The 17582-nt window shown below is 47.2% G+C and overlaps 1 protein-coding gene across 1 annotated transcript in view; it reads right to left on the reverse strand.

Moving 5' to 3' along the window:
• Positions 1-644: 644 nt before the first annotated feature.
• The window catches only part of CACNG7 (calcium voltage-gated channel auxiliary subunit gamma 7), a 43519-nt gene continuing 26581 nt past the window's right edge, over positions 645-17582 (reverse strand). Inside the window, exons 4-6 of the mRNA XM_060256409.1 lie at positions 11730-11870; positions 9315-9460; positions 645-1996 (exon numbers count right to left, since the gene is read on the reverse strand). Coding sequence (XP_060112392.1) covers positions 1739-1996; positions 9315-9460; positions 11730-11870 — 545 coding nt within the window. The 3' untranslated portion in view covers positions 645-1738. The remainder of the gene's footprint in view (positions 1997-9314; positions 9461-11729; positions 11871-17582) is intronic.

The raw sequence follows: 17582 nt of genomic DNA on the forward strand, positions 1-17582 counted from the left end.
GAAAACAATAATGACAGGACATTTCCTGACAGGAGAAGGCCATATTTTAGCCAACTTAAGATGGTGGCATAGCACTTTGCTTCTGGGATTCAATGGCATCTGAGAGCCAAACTACATGTTTTGGGTTTTTAACAAACCAGGATCCAATTCAGGTTTCCCTCAGCTGCACAGCAAATGCAGGGAATGGCTTTTAATAATAAAGGAGAGCCTAAACAAGTTCAGAATGATGCCACAGGGGTACCAAAAGATCCTGCCTTCCCCCTAAGCTGTTTTCCTGAGCAGAACTAGCATTAGTTAAGTTTTCTCCCCTGCTCAATGTGGAGAAGCAAAAAGAGGGGAATAGCTCCCCCAGCACTTTTTTTGTGTGGGAAAATGGCTGAGGGGGGAGGGAACCAGGAGCCCTTCCCCCACCCCCATAGTAGCATTCCAAGTGGATTTGGGTTGTCCTTTATTTTTAAAAAGCATTCCCTGCAGCTGCTTGGACCCAGCTTGTTTAAAACCTGAACATGTAGTTTAGCCCTGAGTCAGTAAAAAATATACTGAATGGGTGCTGGAATTGGTATGTTGTAGGAATACCAACATGGTGGCCTAGTCATTTCCTGCCATGAACTAGATGAAGCACAGAAGTGAGGGAAACACAGCTTTTGGCAGAATTGGTCATTTGTGGGTACAGCAAAATATCACAGGAAGAATCTTATGCTAGAGTTTTGTACTTCTGTGACTGAGATATTGACAGAGATGAATTGAGGGAAGCTTTTCTGTCAGGACTAGATATTTTGAGACTAATAAACATTGCAATCCTAGTAGATCTAGGTCACAAACAGAAGTGATAAAAAAGAAAATGGGGTAAGAAACTTCCTTTTACTTGGTTATTTTTGGTCAAATTAAGATAGCAGCCTAATGTACTTCCTGTCATTTCTTAAGAAAAATTGTCTGGAAGAATGGTTGTTTCTCAGTGGGTAAGCTTGAAGAATGATGGGGTTGGATATTGTGGATTTGTTGTGCTAATTGTTTTTGCCCAGCAGAAGAAACTTTCTGATGCAAGAAGGTGTCATTTACAGCCAGAAAACTAGGGTATCAATAATAGATTATTTTGTTATGTCAAGTGGGAGTACTTTTTGGCAGAGGGAGATGATGGCAAGGGGCCATTTCCTGTCAGGATTCAGGAACTGGATTGATAGGGGGGGAATTCCTGATGGGCATCTTTCTCTCAAGAACGTGGATGGTTTTGGAAAGCTACTTTTTGCCAAACTATTATTGGGGGGGGGGCTAGGAGAACATGCTAGATGAGCCCCCTTTTCCTGCTAGGCTTTCCAACCACCTGAGTGAGAGAGGAGAGGTATTTTGAAGCAGTGGAACCGAAAATAGGAAAACGTATTTTGTAGCTATATTTCTTCCACTGCTCTATAGAGGATGGGCAGGGCAGATGTGACTGTCTTCTGGACATATGTATAAGGTGGACTTTTAAAATTTGATAGCTAAGGGGAACAAGAAATTAGCACAGTTTCCAAATGGGGGAGAGCATCCGGCAATCTCAAAGGGTGGTTGAATGGTTCCCACCAGCTGGAGAGAAACAGAGAGAGAGGACAATTTCTAGCAGAGCAGGTGGTATGAGTCTTCAGAGAGGGGGGAAGACAGGACCCCCATGGACAGGGGTGTCTCCTAGGCAGGAAGGGGCAGGACGGTACTGTCTGCAAGCAGATGCTGGCTTCCTTGTCCGGCGCGTTCTCCGGCACGTTTAGCAAGGTGAGGTGGATATGTGCATGTGTTCAGGGTACTTGATGGCCGGTGGGTAGTTCTGAGTCATCTGGATGGAAACATCGCTGGAGATGTCCGAGGGGCTGCGTCCACGATGCCACACCTCCGGGTGCAAGAACTGGCCAGAGTAGTCAGAACAGTCGCTCAGGCGTGGGCGGTAGAAAGCAGGGTGGGGACGGTACATTTCCTCCTCAGCGTAGCGCTTTGTGAAGAGGTAGACAGACATCACGCCTGCGCCCTGCAGAATGACAGAGAGAAGGGACAAAATTAAGAGAAGCCCTGCAGATATATTTAGAGGGTAGCTAAATTTGTTTGCAATAGAACAGTTAGAGCAAGAAGATTTTCAGGGTGTAAGCTTTTGAGAGTTGAGAGGCTCTTGGAAGCTTATACCCTGAAAATCTTCTTGGTCACTAAGGTGCTACTAGACTAAATGAATTCCCTGTTCCTGCTAGGTTTTAACTGTAGATATAGTAATATTTTGTCACGGGAGCGGGGCTTTTTTTTGTAGCAGGAACTCCTTTGCATATTAGGCCACACACCCTTGATGTAGCCAATCTTCTTGAAGCTTACAGTAGGCCCTCTATTAAGAGCTCTTGGAGGACTGGCTACATCAGGGGAGTATGGCCTAATATGTAAAGTAGTTCCTGCTACAATAATTATTTATTTATTTATTTATTTATTTATTTATTTATATCCCGCCCTCCCCACCGAGGCGGGCACAGGGCGGCTAACAACATTTCATAAAAATTATACAGAGTTTAAAATCACATTAACTTTAAAACATTCCAATTAATCAAGCATTATACAGGTTTCCAGGTGCTAATTCCATTTATAAATGATAATTGCAAAAGTCACCCAACAGCGGTCTCTCAGCCAGCAAAGGCCATCCTGAAAAGAGTGGTCTTGCAGGCCCTGCGGAACTGGTCAAGGCACCGCAGGGCTCGCACTTCTTCCGGGAGCTGGTTCCATAGTTGTGGAGCTGCGATGAAGAAGGCCCGTGTACGGGTGTTTTGGAGTTTGGCCTCCTTTGGTCCAGGGATAGTCAGCTGGTTCTTCCCTGCTGACCTCAGTGCTCTCTGGGGTTCATATGGGGAGAGACGGTCCCTCAGGTAGGCAGGTCCTCGGCCATATAGGGTTTTAAAGGTAATAACCAGCACTTTGTAACGAACCCGGTAGGTAACTGGCAACCAGTGCAGTTCGCGTAGCCCCAGCTGTATGTGCTCCCACTTCGGGAGCCCCAATATCAGCCTAGCCGCCGCGTTCTGCACCAGCACAGAGGCAGCCCCATGTAGAGGGCATTACAGTAATGCAATCTTGAGGTGACCGTTGCATGGATCACTGTTGCTAGGTCCCGGCGCTCCAGGAAGGGAGCCAACTGCTTTGCCTGCTTCAGCTGGAAAAACGCAGACTTAGCAGTGGCTGCTATCTGGGCCTCCATTGATAGTGAAGGCTCCAGTAGAACTCCCAAGCTTTTGACCCGGTGCGCCGCTTTCAGAGGCACACCGTCAAAAACTGGCAGAGGCATTTCCCTCCCCAGGGCACCGCGACCCACGCAAAGGACCTCTGTCTTCATCGGGTTCAGCTTCAGCCCACTCAGCCTAAGCCAAGTTGCCATGGCCTGCAATGCCAGGTCCAAATTCCCTGGAACGCAGTCAGGCCGGCCATCCATTAGCAGATAGAGCTGGGTGTCGTCTGCATATTGTCGTCAGACATAGTGTCGTCAAGCCCATACCTCCGGGCAATCTGGGCAAGGGGGCGCATATAGATATTAAATAGCATCGGGGAGAGAACTGCTCCCTGTGGCACTGCACAATCAAGTGTGTGCCTCTGGGACAGCTCACCCCCAATTGCCACCCTTTGTCCCCGACCCTCGAGGAATGAGGAAAGCCATTGTAGGGCTAGCCCCCCAACCCCTATGTCGGCGAGGTGGCAGGTCAGTAGCTGATGGTCGACAGTGTCGAATGCGGCTGACAGATCTAATAGCATCAGCACCGCCACACCTCATCGGTCCAGATGCCGCTGGAGGTCATCTACCAAGGCAACCAGCACTGTCTCCGTCCCATGACCTGGACGAAAGCCGGACTGGCAAGGGTCCAGGATGGAAGCGTCATCCAGAAAACCCTGCAACTGCAACGCCACTGCCCTCTCAATAATTTTACCAAGAAACGGTAAATTAGAGACGGGTCAGTAATTTGCCAATTCGGCCGGGTCTGCTGTACTTTTTTTCTGGAGGGGACAGACCAAAGCCTCTTTCAAGGGTGTTGGAAAATGCCCCTCAGAGAGGGATCTATTTATGATGTCCCGTAAAGGACATCTAAGCTCCCTTTGGCAAGATTTAATCAGCCAAGAGGGGCAAGGGTCCAAATCACAAGTTGTTGGGTGTGCAGAAGAGAGAATTCCATCAACTTCCTCCAGGCTGAGCGGGTTGAAGCGACCCAGAGCAAAATTGGAAGACATGCACGGAGCCTCAAGTTCCTGTACTGTATGCAATGTGATAGGCAGGTCCTGGCGGAGCGACGTGATTTTATCTGCAAAATATTTCGCAAAAGCCTCACAGCCTATCTCTAATTCCCTCACGTTTGGTCTGCCTTGAGGCAGTGTAGTAATACTTCCAATTATTCTAAACAATTGAGCTGGGCGCGAATTTGCAGACGCAATCCTGGCCGCAAAGTAAGCTTTCTTTGCAGCCTTGACTGCCATCTCGTAAGACCTCATAAACCATCTATAGGATGTTCTCATCGCTTCGTCACGAGTATGCCGCCACTGCCTCTCTAGTCGTCTGAGCCCTTGTTTTAGCTGGCATAACTCTGAGGTGTACCATGGCGCCAGCCTCACACGAGGGCGTAGAGGACGTCGAGGTGCGATCTCGTTGATTGCCCTGGACAGCCGGTTTTGCCAGGCCTCCACCAGGTCATCAAGGGAATTGCCAGGGGGTCAGGGATCCCGCAGGGCCATTTGGAACCGTTCCGGGTCCATTAGGCTCCGCGGGCGAGCCAAAATAGGCTCTCCGCCCATACAGGGTTGGGGCGGCATCTCCATACGGGCCTTGAGGGCTAGGTGATCCGACCATGGTACCGCTTCTACTGCTTCTACAAAAAAAGCCCTGGGAGTACAGTACTGAAGGGTGTGTTGAGTTTGTTTGAGTGCTGTTTTATAATTTCTCAACTGTTTCATTGATTTTTATGAGTGGTTTTATGCTGCTGCTGGTTGCTTTGCTTTTTTTAATTTAAGTTAAACATTCACAGCAATAAAACAGTTGGGAAACTGAGGGACAATCAAAATAGCAGACTCAGCACATCACCCGGTCCTGGACACCTGCACAAATAAAATACAACTGTATCTATCAGGTGTGTCTGTAATTTTTGTTTGTAATAATTACATTCTGTTTGCATTTCAGTTGTAGGTCACCTTGAATGCTATTTTAGTAGTGGGAAAAACGGGGCAAAACTATTGTGAATTAATTAAACTAGCTCTTAATAGTAGAGGGTTTATATGAACACAAAACTATGGCATCCAGGTTTCAGACATGGTATATTGCAGATATAATCTAGCAAAAGGCAGTCTGAGAGCTTTTTAAGATGTCACAGGCACCCCGCAGAATGTGTGCATGTGTACGCAATGTGTGTGCAGTGAATCTCTCTGGTACATAAGATGCATTTCATGTTCAACCCCTTCCCCTAAGGATGCTAGCCCCCTCCCATGGGAGGCCACCTGGCAAGCCCTTTTGTCGCCTGCAGTGCTTCAGGCACTGGTGAGAGGAAATAAAGGGACAATGAATATGTGCCACTGCTGTACCAGTGCACTCATGTCGCTTCTGGTTAAAGCTAGACACATCATAGGGACATTCTAGCATTTTATAAAAACTCTGTGGTAAAAATATGGAGTTATTGAGAAATTCTAGTGTCCCCTATGTGACTCCTGGTTTTTAACCGGAAGTGAGCTGCATGTTCTGGCATGATACTGGTGCATTAGGCCCACCCCACAAGTCTTCCCAGGTGTTGCTAGTTGCAGCCCGGCAAATCTACCTCTCCAAGAGATTCTTGATCCCTCACCCTCACACACACACTATCAGCCACAATAGCAGGCTTTTGCCATCTAACCATCTCTTGCTAGCAAAGACCTATAGGACTGGGAGTAGTAAGTACAGCAGAGGCAAGTGCTTTTCCAAGGCTTGCTGGTCTTTCCTTTCGCTGCTGCCCCAGCACTAAAGCTCTGGAGAGCTCTGGAAGGCTGGCAGAGGAGTGCCAGCCTCCCCGCAGCTTTTCCCACCGATCATGTGATCAGCAGGGGGGGCCAGGAAAGAACCCCAGGAGGAGCTGGCGCTTCATGGGGTGGGGGGAAGGGAGGGGGAGATGCGGAGAGGAGTGGGGGCTGCCAGAGCGGCAGGGAGATCGGGGGCTGTGAGAGCCATGGAGAATGGGGCTGCCAGGAGGGAGGGGCCATAGTGGTCAAAGGGGGGGTCAATGGAGGGGCTGTGCCCCCGTGCCCCGCCCGCGTGGCTACGGGCCTGCGTCAAGGCCAGTATCTTCTGCTTTGAGCAGCAGTGGCTCTCCAGGGTCTCAGGCAGAAGTCTTTCACATCATCTACCATTTGATGCTTTTTAAACTGGGGATGCCAAGGATTGAACCTGGGACTTTCTGCATGGCAAACATAGTGCAAGGGGCAGGGAGGCTGAAGCCCTTCCCCCTCAGTGCTGCTGTCCCTTTCTGAATCAGGACCTTGTGAACTTAGTTCATTGCAGCTGCCATATGACTGGGACACTATGAGAGCTGGGTTGGGTTGGCCTTGAGCTACAGCCCTCCCCTTCAAGAGCAACTTCTGAGCAGAATTATTTTGGGAAAGCAGGATGACTTTTCCTGTTTTTGTTGTTATTCAGTCGCACAGTCAAGTCTGACTCTGCGACCCCATGGACCATGTCATGCCAGGCCCTCCTGTCTTCCACCATCCTCCAAAATCTGCTCAAATTCATGTAAGTTATATCAGTAATGCTGTCCATCCATCTCATCTTTTGCCGTCCCCTTCTTCTTTTGCCTTCTGTCTTTCCCAGCATCAGGGTCTTCTCCAGTGAGTGCTCCCTTCTCATTTGGTGGCCAAAGTATTTGAGCTTCAGCTCCAGCATCTGACCTTCCAGGGAACAGTCAGGGTTGATTTCCCTTAGGACTGACTGATTTGATCTTCTTGCAATCCAAGGGACTCTCAAGATTCTTCTCCAGCACCACAGTTCAAAAGCATCTATTCTTCCGTGCTCGGCCTTCCTTATGGTCCAACTCTCACGGCCATACATTACCACTGGGAATACAATTGCTTTTACTATACGGACTTTTGTTGGCAGGGTGATGTCTCTACTTTTTATTATACTGCCTAGGTTTGCCATAGCTGTCTTAACCAATTAACACACCGTAGCTGTTTTTAGCTTTCATGAACCTCCTCACTGTCTCGTCTGCTTTGGTCCTGAGTTATACACTTATCTTGAACATTAAGAAAGAGGCAGTGTTGGACTGTGTGGGTTTCAGATTTGTCTATGAATTGTGGGTGGGTGTTAGAGTTGTCAACTTGCAAGATTTCCTGGAATTACAATAGATCTTCAGACTACAGAGTTCAGTACCTGGAGAAAATGGCTCCTTTAGAGGGTGAATTCTATGGCATTATACCGCACTGAGCTATCTCCCCTCCCTAAACCCAGTGTTCCCCACCTCTGCACCCAGATCGCCTCCCAGATCTCCAGAAATTTCCCAACCTTGAGCCTGCAATTGTAGTGTGTCTAAAAAACTGGCACTGAATCTCCCATGAAACCTTAAGAACAACATTCTCCTCCTAACAACTGCTGCTCAGAAACTCGCACCTCATGGCATGAAGGTCAAAGCCATCTCCTACATGGAGCTAGGTTGTATATTTGGGTTTCATTTTGGAGCTGTGGCTAGCTGGTTTCTATTGACAGACCAAATCTTTATAAATTATTCTAAAACCCGTCTTTAGCCTTCTAAGCAGGGGTGGAATTCTAGCAGGTGCTCCTTTGCATATTAGGCCACACACCCCTGCTGTAGCCAATCCTCCAGAAGCTTACAAAATAAGCTCTTGGAGGATTGGCTACTTTAGGGGTGTGTGGCCTAATATGCAAAGGAGCTCCTGCTAGAATTACATCCCTGCTTCTAAGACATTGCTGTATCTTATAATAAAGAGTTCCGGTTAATTTAGAATGCATGATGTGATCACTGCCATTCCAAACATCAACATCATATTGTTCTGTTTACTTCATAGGGATCTGTATTTTGTGCTGCTGATGTTTAAAATGAGATTTTAAAAAAAGCCCTATAATATATGAAGCTATCTAAAATCAAAGATCACTGATCCATCTCACTCAGTATTGTCCACTCCACAGGGCTTTTGTTGGTAGAAAAAGCCCAGCAGAAACTCATTTGCATATTAGGCCACACCCCCTGACACCAAGCCAGCCAGAACTGCATTCCTGCTCAAAAAATGCCCTGCCACTCCATATTACAGCAGCTCTCCAGAATCTCCCCTTGTCTATAGCAGCCGAATCATCATGTCTCTAGTGGGAAGAATCTCACTTGGGAACACGGTCCTTTATTCCAGGGGCTGTGGTTCAGTAGTAGAGCTTCTGCTTGGTATGCAGAAGATCCAAGGTTCAAGCCCTGGCATCTCCAGGTAAAAGGATCAAGTACAAGGTGATCTGAGAGACCTCTGCCTGAGACCCTGAAGAGCCACTACCAGTCTGAATAGACAGTACTGACCTAGATGGGCCAATGGACTGATTCAGTATAAGGCAGTTTCATGTGTGTACTTGCTTCCTTCAGAACCCTTAACTGGAGATGCCAGGGACTGAACCTAAGACTTTTTGGCATGCAAGGCGTATGCCCTATGTGCCTCCCCACCAATACTTCCTCTAAGTTGTGGAGTCTTGTGAGCAAAAATTCTACTTTGTGAGCTGCTGACATTAAGGTTGCAAGCTACTGCATTAATTAGTTTACTCTGGGGCCATTTTTTTCTGAATACCGATTTCTCACACAGCTTACCCCGCGGTCACGTTCCTCTTCTCTGCGCAGCATCCGTCGGATTTCCCACTATCTGTGCCAGAGTTTCAGGAAGTGCCGTGGCTTTCGTGTAGCAAACGTAAACTGGGTTTTAGCAGTTTTTGTTTGCTACGCAAAAGCCGCAACACTTCCTGTAACTCCGGCGCAGATAGTGAGAAATCCAATGGACACTGCGCAGAGAAGAGGAACGTGACAGCGGGGAAAACTGTGTGCAAAATTGGTCTAAGACAAAAATATGTGAGCTAGAGGCTAAAAAACTGTAAGCTAGCTCACATGAACTAATCTTAGAGGGAACATTGCTCCCCACTACATTTGTGAATGAAAGCCAAGGCTAGGTTACATTCTATTATAGCCTGAATGTGGGAATGGCAAGGAAACAGCACAATGGATAGCAATTCATGGCCTCTCAGGCCAGCAAGAGGCCCAACCCATATAATCCAAATCCAGATCTGCCATTCAAGACCCAATTGGGAGAGTATAGAGGGGATGTCTTCTGCACTGTACCTCTTTAAGCAAGAAGGAAGAAGCAGCAAAGGCAAAAGACCATCCGTAGCGGTACTGGAAGTATTGCTCCGAGCCACTGGGACGGTTCATCACCTCATCATTGATGCTGGAGATGTACAGGACCAAGCCCACCACAAGAGAGAGCCCTACAAAAAAAGGCATAGAGGAGAGAGGGATGGAAAGAAAGAAGAAAGACTGACTGTTATCTCCCTCCTCCCCCCCAAACAGCTTTGTTTGCCCAACAGACCTTTCCCACTGTCTGCATAACCACCTTCTGGGGGACAATGGATCTTTTACACTTAGCTCAATATCAAATGCAGCTGTTTATGAACATATTGAGCATGACCCCTCCCACCACCCCATGGTCCTATCTAATGCAGAGTGTTCTTTTTAAATTTGTGTGCGTGCGCATGTGCATGCCTGGAAGTCATGGTGGCTTCTGGCAACCCCTACTGGGCATGGAGGATGTTCAGAGAAGGGGCTTGATACAACCTGCTTCTGCCTCCCAGTCCTGGTATTCCAGGGAAGTCTCCCATCCAAGTACTCATCAAGGTCAGCACTGCTCAGCTTCTGAGATTGGACTTGCCCGGCTATTCAGGTCAGGGCTATCCAATGCAAAAAATGTGGGTGGGGTTTTTTTGGTTGGTTGGTTTTTTGGTCTCTATGATGATAGTCTCCCCAGACCGCAGTCTATTTTACAGAACTTAATGGAAACTATTGATAATTAAGCCTGGTGTGATCTGCCAATTCCTCCCCTTCATCTGCATAACCCCACCCTACATTCCATGCTTTGGTTGTGATAGGTAGGCATATACAGCCCATAGTTGGATGCATCAGGTTCTGTGGAGCAGTTCTGCACTGTAGTTCTGTGGGCTGGTCCATGCTTGCCCAACATACCACACTGCAGCTGCATCACAATTGATACTCAGTTCTTCCAACTCTCTACATTAATAACAAAGCAGAATTCCAGGCAGCTCTGTCTGCTGCTTCTTCCTCTGGATCTCTTGCCAACGTTTGAGAAATACCTGAAGATTTGGGGGGTGAGGAATGCGGGGCTTGGGGAGAGAGGGACTTCAGTGCCATAGAGCCCACCTTCCAAGGCAGCTGTTTTTTCCAGGTGAGCTCATCTTTATCACCTCGGGATCAGTTGTAATCCCAAGAGATCTCCAGTCAATCACATGAAGCTTGGCAAGTCTGCTCTTATTTCATAGATAAAGAGGTCTTGTTTGCTTGCTTTGGTCTCCTTCAAATGTTCCCAATAGGGTTTCCAGGTCTGTGTTGGAAAATACTTGGAGACTTTGGGGGCAGGTCTGGGAGAGGGTGGGGTTTGGGGAGGGGAGGGCCCTCAACATGGCACAATGACATAGAGCCCATCCTTCAACATATTCCCAAGCACTGTGGGGCTGCATTTGATTTAGGAGCATTGTATGACAGGAAGAGAGGTTTCAGCCTTCCCATCTGCTCTGTTTTCCTGAGTTGGAATAGCCTGTTTGCGCCACTGCTCTGTTTTGAGTCAGGAAAATGGTCCAGGAGGAAAGGCAGAAGCTCCTCCTTCTCCTGTATAACATCTGTGAGGTGAATCTAGCTTTGCAGCTCTTGAGAACATTAGTTCCCCAGTGTTCCGTGTAACACGTAGGGTGGGGGGAACCTGACCTGACTTTTGTCAAATATATTGTAATTGAACCCCTTAAGCGTATGAGGCAGCAGAAAGCAGCTAGTATTTTCTTAATTCTATGGCAGCAGGAGGAGATGGAAGGAATTATGAGGGAACAGGAACAGAAATGCTGGGGAAATGGGGGGAAGGAAGAGAGAAGAGGGTGGCTCCTTCCCTTCCAAAACATCCCCTTCGCATCAATGTGATAAACTAATAGCTCAGAGTTGCAGCTAGTTGTTTATCTCCCTAGGCAGCCTTAAAAAAAAATCTGTCTTTGTGTGCCCAGCACCATTCCTTTCCATGCTTTGAACAAATATGCCAAATTACAATGGTAGAATTATTTGTTTTGGTCTTTTCTCAGCCCTTGCTGCACTCCTTTCCACTGTTCTGAGCGGCTTAATGTGGTGCACTGTGTTTTTTTATTCTGCTTAGTTATGGCACATTTTTCCTGATACTTTAATAAACATCTATTAGTTGAAATGAAACCTCCTGGTGTCCATTGCCCATTTAAAGAATCCTCTGTCCCACTATGAAGAATAAGGTCCTGAATAATTCTCTGCTTTACATGGCAACAACACATCCCATTGGTTGTTTCTTAAGCAAAATGGGGAGTGTCCCAGCAAGATGCTGAGAAGGACATTCTAAGAAGCAGTTCTTGGTCTATATCCTGGCTGCCGCCAGGTTATCTGTGCAGCCCACCTCCCTGTTAGCGACACTGAGGCCACAGTGCCCTCTATGGAGTGCCCCCCTCCACGCCTCACCAGAGAGGATGAAAAAGATTCCAGAAACAAAAGCCAGGATGGTCCTCTGAGGCCGGATATGTCCGATGTTGCTAATGACAAACGCAGTAAAGACGAGGAAGAGACTGACCATGGGGAAAGGAGTGGCTGTGCGGATGGTTTCTGCAAAGAGATTGGTGTGGAGGAACAAAGAAGGGTGAAAAGTCAGACACACAGGATTGCAATCGTTAGATATCTAAGCTCAGGAGCACCTTAGAGACCAACAGGAATTTTCAGGATAGATGCTTCCGAGAGTCAAATGTAAGCCGGTTTTGATTGGTCTGTTTGCAAGTTGCCTTGAACCGTGAGGAAGGCAGGACATAGAGGTGTTAATAAACAAATTGGAAACTGTTTTGAATGCCATGGCTCAGCCCTGTAATAAGTAAAGTGATCATATAGGAGGGAGAAACTCTGAGCATGTGCAGAGGTCTTTTCTCTTGCCACCAAATAAGTGGCTTGTGTTCTTGTGGGGCCAAAGTCAGGGGAATTCCAGATTGGCTTAAACCTCATGCCTATAGTTCAGTGAGCTGAGTGAAAAATCATAGAATCATAGAGTTGGAAGGGACCTCCAGGGTCATCTAGTCCAACCCCCTGCACAATGCAGGAAACTCACAAATACCTCATATCCAGCTCTCAGCAAATCCTATAAAGCCCAGCAGCAACTTATTTGCATATTAGGCCACACCCCCTGACACCAAGCCAGCAGGAGCAGCATTCCTGTGTGTTCCTGCTCAAAAAAAGCCCCGGGCCCAACTAAAACGAATACGTGTCTGCTCTGACAGGCAGTGGCTTTCCAGGTCTCAGGCAGAGAAGAATCTTTCTCATCACACACTACCATCTTTTTAGTAGAAACACTGTGGGTTGAACCTGGGACCTTCTCCACCACCAAGCTGTGGCCCTTCACCACACCCTACTTCAAACATCATGGCTAAAGCCCGTGATGTCTCTTGAACTGGCCATTTAAGGGATGGCAGGTAGGAACTCCATCTGAGTACCACCATCTTGGATGTTTCCAGCCTGTTCCGTCGCTAGCTTTGCTCAAGTTTAATACATGGCACATAAAGATACCCAATACAATCTGTGTCTATTAAGTGATTAAACCAAAATAATAAATATACTAAATCAACCCACCCTGTTCTGAGACCTAGTTATTTAAATGCTTAACCCTGACAAAACAAGGAGATACCTTGTAGTGCTTCTAAAACAGTCTTTGGATTGGGTTTTGGCAAATGAGAGGATGATGAAGGAGCAGGGTTCAGTGATAACTGTCTGCATTGCTTTGACTCAAAAAGTTTGAGTTATTTATTTATTTGGTCGATTTATACTCCGCCCTTTTCCATACAGGCTCAGGGCAGATTACAGTCGTAATAAAACAATTAAAATACAGTAATGACTCAATAATATACCAATAAAACAGTTACAAAGAATATACATAGGCGGGCAGGCACATATTTCAGATAAAACAAATATTCCAGCTCGTTGTAATTTCATAGCCCATTGTGGGGGAGGGTAATAGATGGTATAAGCATGAATGAATGAAGGGACGTCCACCTGCCTCAACTGAAGGCCTGGTGAAACAGCTCCGTCTTGCAGGCCCTACGAAACAGAAGTAAATCTGGTAGGGCCCAGATCTCCACAGGGAGCTGATTCCACCAGGCTGGGGCCAGGGCTGAAAAAGTCCTGGCCCTGGTTGAGGCAAGCCGGATGTCCCTTGGGTTGGGGATGGCCAGAAGATATTGGTTGGCTGATCACAACAGTCTTTGGGGCTCGTATGGGGAGAGGTGGTCCTGCAAGTATTTCGGTTCCAGGCCACGTAAGACTTTAAAGGTCAATACTAAAACCTTGAAGCGGATTTGTTACTCAGTAACCAGTGCCAATGTGCACAGCATCGGCCGACTGCCCATAAAGGCAGTCCAGTTACTCGCCGTGCAGCTGCATTTTGCACCAGTTGGAGTTTCCGGATCAGCCTCAGGGGCAAGCCTGCGTAAAGCAAGTTACAGTAGTCCAGTCTGGAAGTGACTGTTGCATGGATTGCTGTAGCTAAGTCACAGGGGGTCAGATAGAACACTAGCTGCTTGACCTGCCGAAGATGATGAAATGCAGATCGTGCAACTGATGTGACCTGGGTCTCCATGGAAAGTATTAGGTATTAGGGAAAGCAGCTATTTCTGATCTAGACCTTGTCTCATTGTTCCATTGTAGTTAGCAGCAGAAAAGAGAGCCCTGGGTAAGTGAGGCCTGCTTGGGCTGGCTAGAGATCGCTCTCCTGGGGCTCTCCTTGATGCCCCCCCCAGTCAAAAGGCCAACAAGCCACCTGCTGCCCAAAATGTCATAAAAGGTGGAGAAAGGGTGGTGTGGGCTTCTCCAGGGGTTAATGAGGGCTGCTGGGGGTCTGGCAAAGCTCCTGGTGGCTGGCTGGCTTCCCGCTCTCCTAATCCAGGGATTGTTATGCAGTTGCACCTACTATTCAATGGACAAGGTAGGTAGGTGAAGAGGAGGAAGGTGGCCATCAGAAGGGTTCAGGAGCTGCACTCCTATGAGCTCCTGCTGAATTCAAGGCCTGGTTAGCAGGGAGGCAGGGAAAAGACTACTGTCTCAATAATGCCATACCACTCCAGCTGCCACTGACTTTTGTTAGACACAAGGGCTTTTTTTGTAGCAGGAACTCCTTTGCATATTAGGCTACACCCCCCCCCCCCCCGATGTAGTCAATCCTCCAAGAGCTTACAGTAGGCCCTTTAAGAAGAGCCCTGTAAACTGGGAGGATTGGCTAGATCGGGGGGTGTGTGTGTGTGTGTAGCTTAATATGCAAAGGAGTTCCTGCTATAAAAAATCCCCCTGTAATAGATGCACAAACGCATGAAGCCTCTTTATACTAAGCATTGTCTCAGACAGGCAGTGGCTCTCCAGGGTCTCTGGCAGAGGTCTTTTGCATCATCTACTACTTGTTCTTTTTAACTGGAGATGCCGGGGATCAAGCCTCGGACCTTCTGTGTGCCAAGTTGATCCTCTACAAGTGAACCATGGCCCCTCCCCTGATTAAAGCAATATCTTCAATACTGTTAATGTTAGGACTACCATATTTTACCATGTTTCACTGTATCTGAAGAAGTGTGCTTGCACGTAAAAGCTTATACCTTGAATAGAACTTTGTTGGTCTTAAAGGTGCCACTAGACTCAAACTTCCTTTTTTTTTATTTATGACGTATTCACTGTTCTCACCATCTTCTTCCCACAAGGCCAAGAATGTCCCATATCAATTCTATCTTGATGCTACATGACTTTCCAACAGGGCCATACTGCTTGGTTCAGGATCGTAGCCTGAAGCAGGTTCTTTTCCTCCAGCTGTTTCCCATTTTTTAACTTCTAGCCTCAGTGCCGGATTAAGCCCTGTGGAGGCCCCTAGACAGAATCTTGGGGGACCCCTTGCAAATGATCTCAGAGTCAGAGCACCTGCCCAGCTGCCCATGGCCCCCACTGCAGCCTGCATGCCCCTTCTCAAAAGCCCCTTTGACAAAGCTGCAAGGGAGAGGCACAGAGAGGCAAACTTGGCAACAACACCAGCAGCAACCACACCAGGCAAGTTGGGCAAAGAGCAGCTCAGTTGCTAGCTGCGCATGCAGGCTCTGAAGGCAAGCGGGGAGAAACTGGGGTGGGGGCGAAACTGGCCCGGGACCCCTAAAGAATTGGGAGCCCATAGGCCAGTGCCTACTTGGCCTAATTGTTAATGTCTAGCCTGATGAAGCATTCTAGAGGACTGGAAAGTTTGCATACTGTTTTGTGTTATTTTGATTGGTCTTACTAAGAGGTATTACCTGTGCATGGCTTTTGGTTTTGGACTTTGCTGTTACCTGCAGCCCCTGTTCTGTTTAGTCAGTGGAGGTTCATTGACTCAGAAATACAGTACCAAATATTTATGTTTACATTTATTGTGTTTACATTTCTTACACATCACCAGTTTGGTGTAGTGGTTAAGTGTGCGGACTCTTATCTGGGAGAACCGGGTTTGATTCCCCACTCCTCCACTTGCACCTGCTAGCATGGCCTTGGGTCAGCCATAGCTCTGGCAGAGGTTGTCCTTGAAAGGGCAGCTGCTGTGAGAGCCCTCTCCAGCCCCACCCAACTCACAGGGTGTCTGTTGCGGGGGAGGAAGGTAAAGGAGATTGTGAGCCGCTCTGAGACTCTTCGGAGTGGAGGGCGGGATATAAATCCAATATCATCATCATCTTCTTCTTCATATATAAGATGTGATATATTAGTCTACATCTTCGTGCCAATTTGGAGAATTATGAAATGCTTTTAATTTGTTTGACGTTCTTATCCAATTTTATAGCCAGATTTTCCTCAAGACAACTTAGAGGAGCAATTAACAGTGCAATATGAAATAATGTGTACATTATTTTTTTAAAGCTATGTAACTATCTGATGAATTATATACATTTGCATACACAAAAAATCCAGAGCTGATTCTATATCAGCTTTATAGTCTGAGTGAAGTTATGAGTGGATCACCTCATCCTGTCTAGTTTCCCTCCCCTCAAGCCTGACTTCTCTACTGTACTTGAGATATGCTCCCCCACCCACTCCATGGAGTTTCCAAGAATGGGGGGTTTCATTATCCTAAAACTGGATTTCTAGAAATGGTTGCCCAAATTATCTGTCTATATCTGGCAGGGCTGGAATAACAATTAGGCCCAGTAGGCACTGGCCTATGGGCCCTCACACATTATCCACTACTTATAGTGTTGGGCTATTTTAACTTGATGATGATGGGTTCACAGCCCTCCCAGCCTGCACGTGCAGTCAGCAACTGAGCCACTCTTTGCCCAGTTGGCCTGGTGTGGCTGCTGCTCGTGTTGTCGCCAAGTTTGCCTCTCCCTGCCTCTCCCCCGCAGCTTTGTCAAAGAGGCTTTTAAGAAGGTGCCTGCAGGCTGCAGCGGGGGCCATGGGTGGCAGGGCGGGTGTTCCAACTCCAATTTGCAAGGGGTCCCCCAATATTTTGACTGCCTAGGGGCCTCCACAGGGTTTAATCTGGCACTGATATCTGGCCTCAAGAAGATGGCACAATTGTCAACTTACGGAGAATTAAGCCCTCTGGAACAATAAAGACCTGTCAACCACTCTTAAATTTTCTTAGCTGGTCCATGCATGTTTCTTTTGTAAAAGGTATTTACAGGTAGGGTGATTCAGCTCTTGGAATGTTAACAGCTGTGTGGAAGGAGAAACAACTGCAGAAGACATGTGTTGGTTTCTCTATGACAAGCTGCCAGAATCTCTTACTTCTGGGCATCTATTCAAGGTACAGGAGTCCAGACCTGCCTTTGCATCTGGTTTCTTTGCTTACAGAACCACTTGAAATAAGGACTCTGTTTGAAAGATGTGGGGGAACATATAGAGAGTGCCACTGAGTGTATGCAGAGTTCATTGATCTCTCCTTGAAGTAAACACAGACCCCACTTCTATACATTTTCGATTAAGGAGAAGGGAAACCACCAGACAGGCTTGACAGAGGGGTAGACAGACATTGGCAGGTGGTAACTGGGTATTATGACATATATAGGGATCAGTGTTCCCTATAAGCTGAGTTAGTGTGAGCTCTGGCTCATACATTCTTGTCTTAGCTCAGGAAAGATGGCCCCAGAGCAAATTAATTTAAGCAGTTGCCAAATTGCTTGCTCACAACTTTAATGCCAGTAGCTCACAAAGTAGCATTAGTGCTCACAAGACTCCACAGCTTAGAGGGAGCATTGGTAGGGATAATGTCAAAATCAGCAGCCCTGGCTCCCTACCCCCATAATATACCGTGTGATGTTGTGGATTGTCAACCAGCCTGGA

This window comes from Heteronotia binoei, chromosome 15, assembly GCF_032191835.1.
Source record: "Heteronotia binoei isolate CCM8104 ecotype False Entrance Well chromosome 15, APGP_CSIRO_Hbin_v1, whole genome shotgun sequence".
In the NCBI taxonomy this organism is placed as follows: domain Eukaryota; kingdom Metazoa; phylum Chordata; class Lepidosauria; order Squamata; family Gekkonidae; genus Heteronotia; species Heteronotia binoei.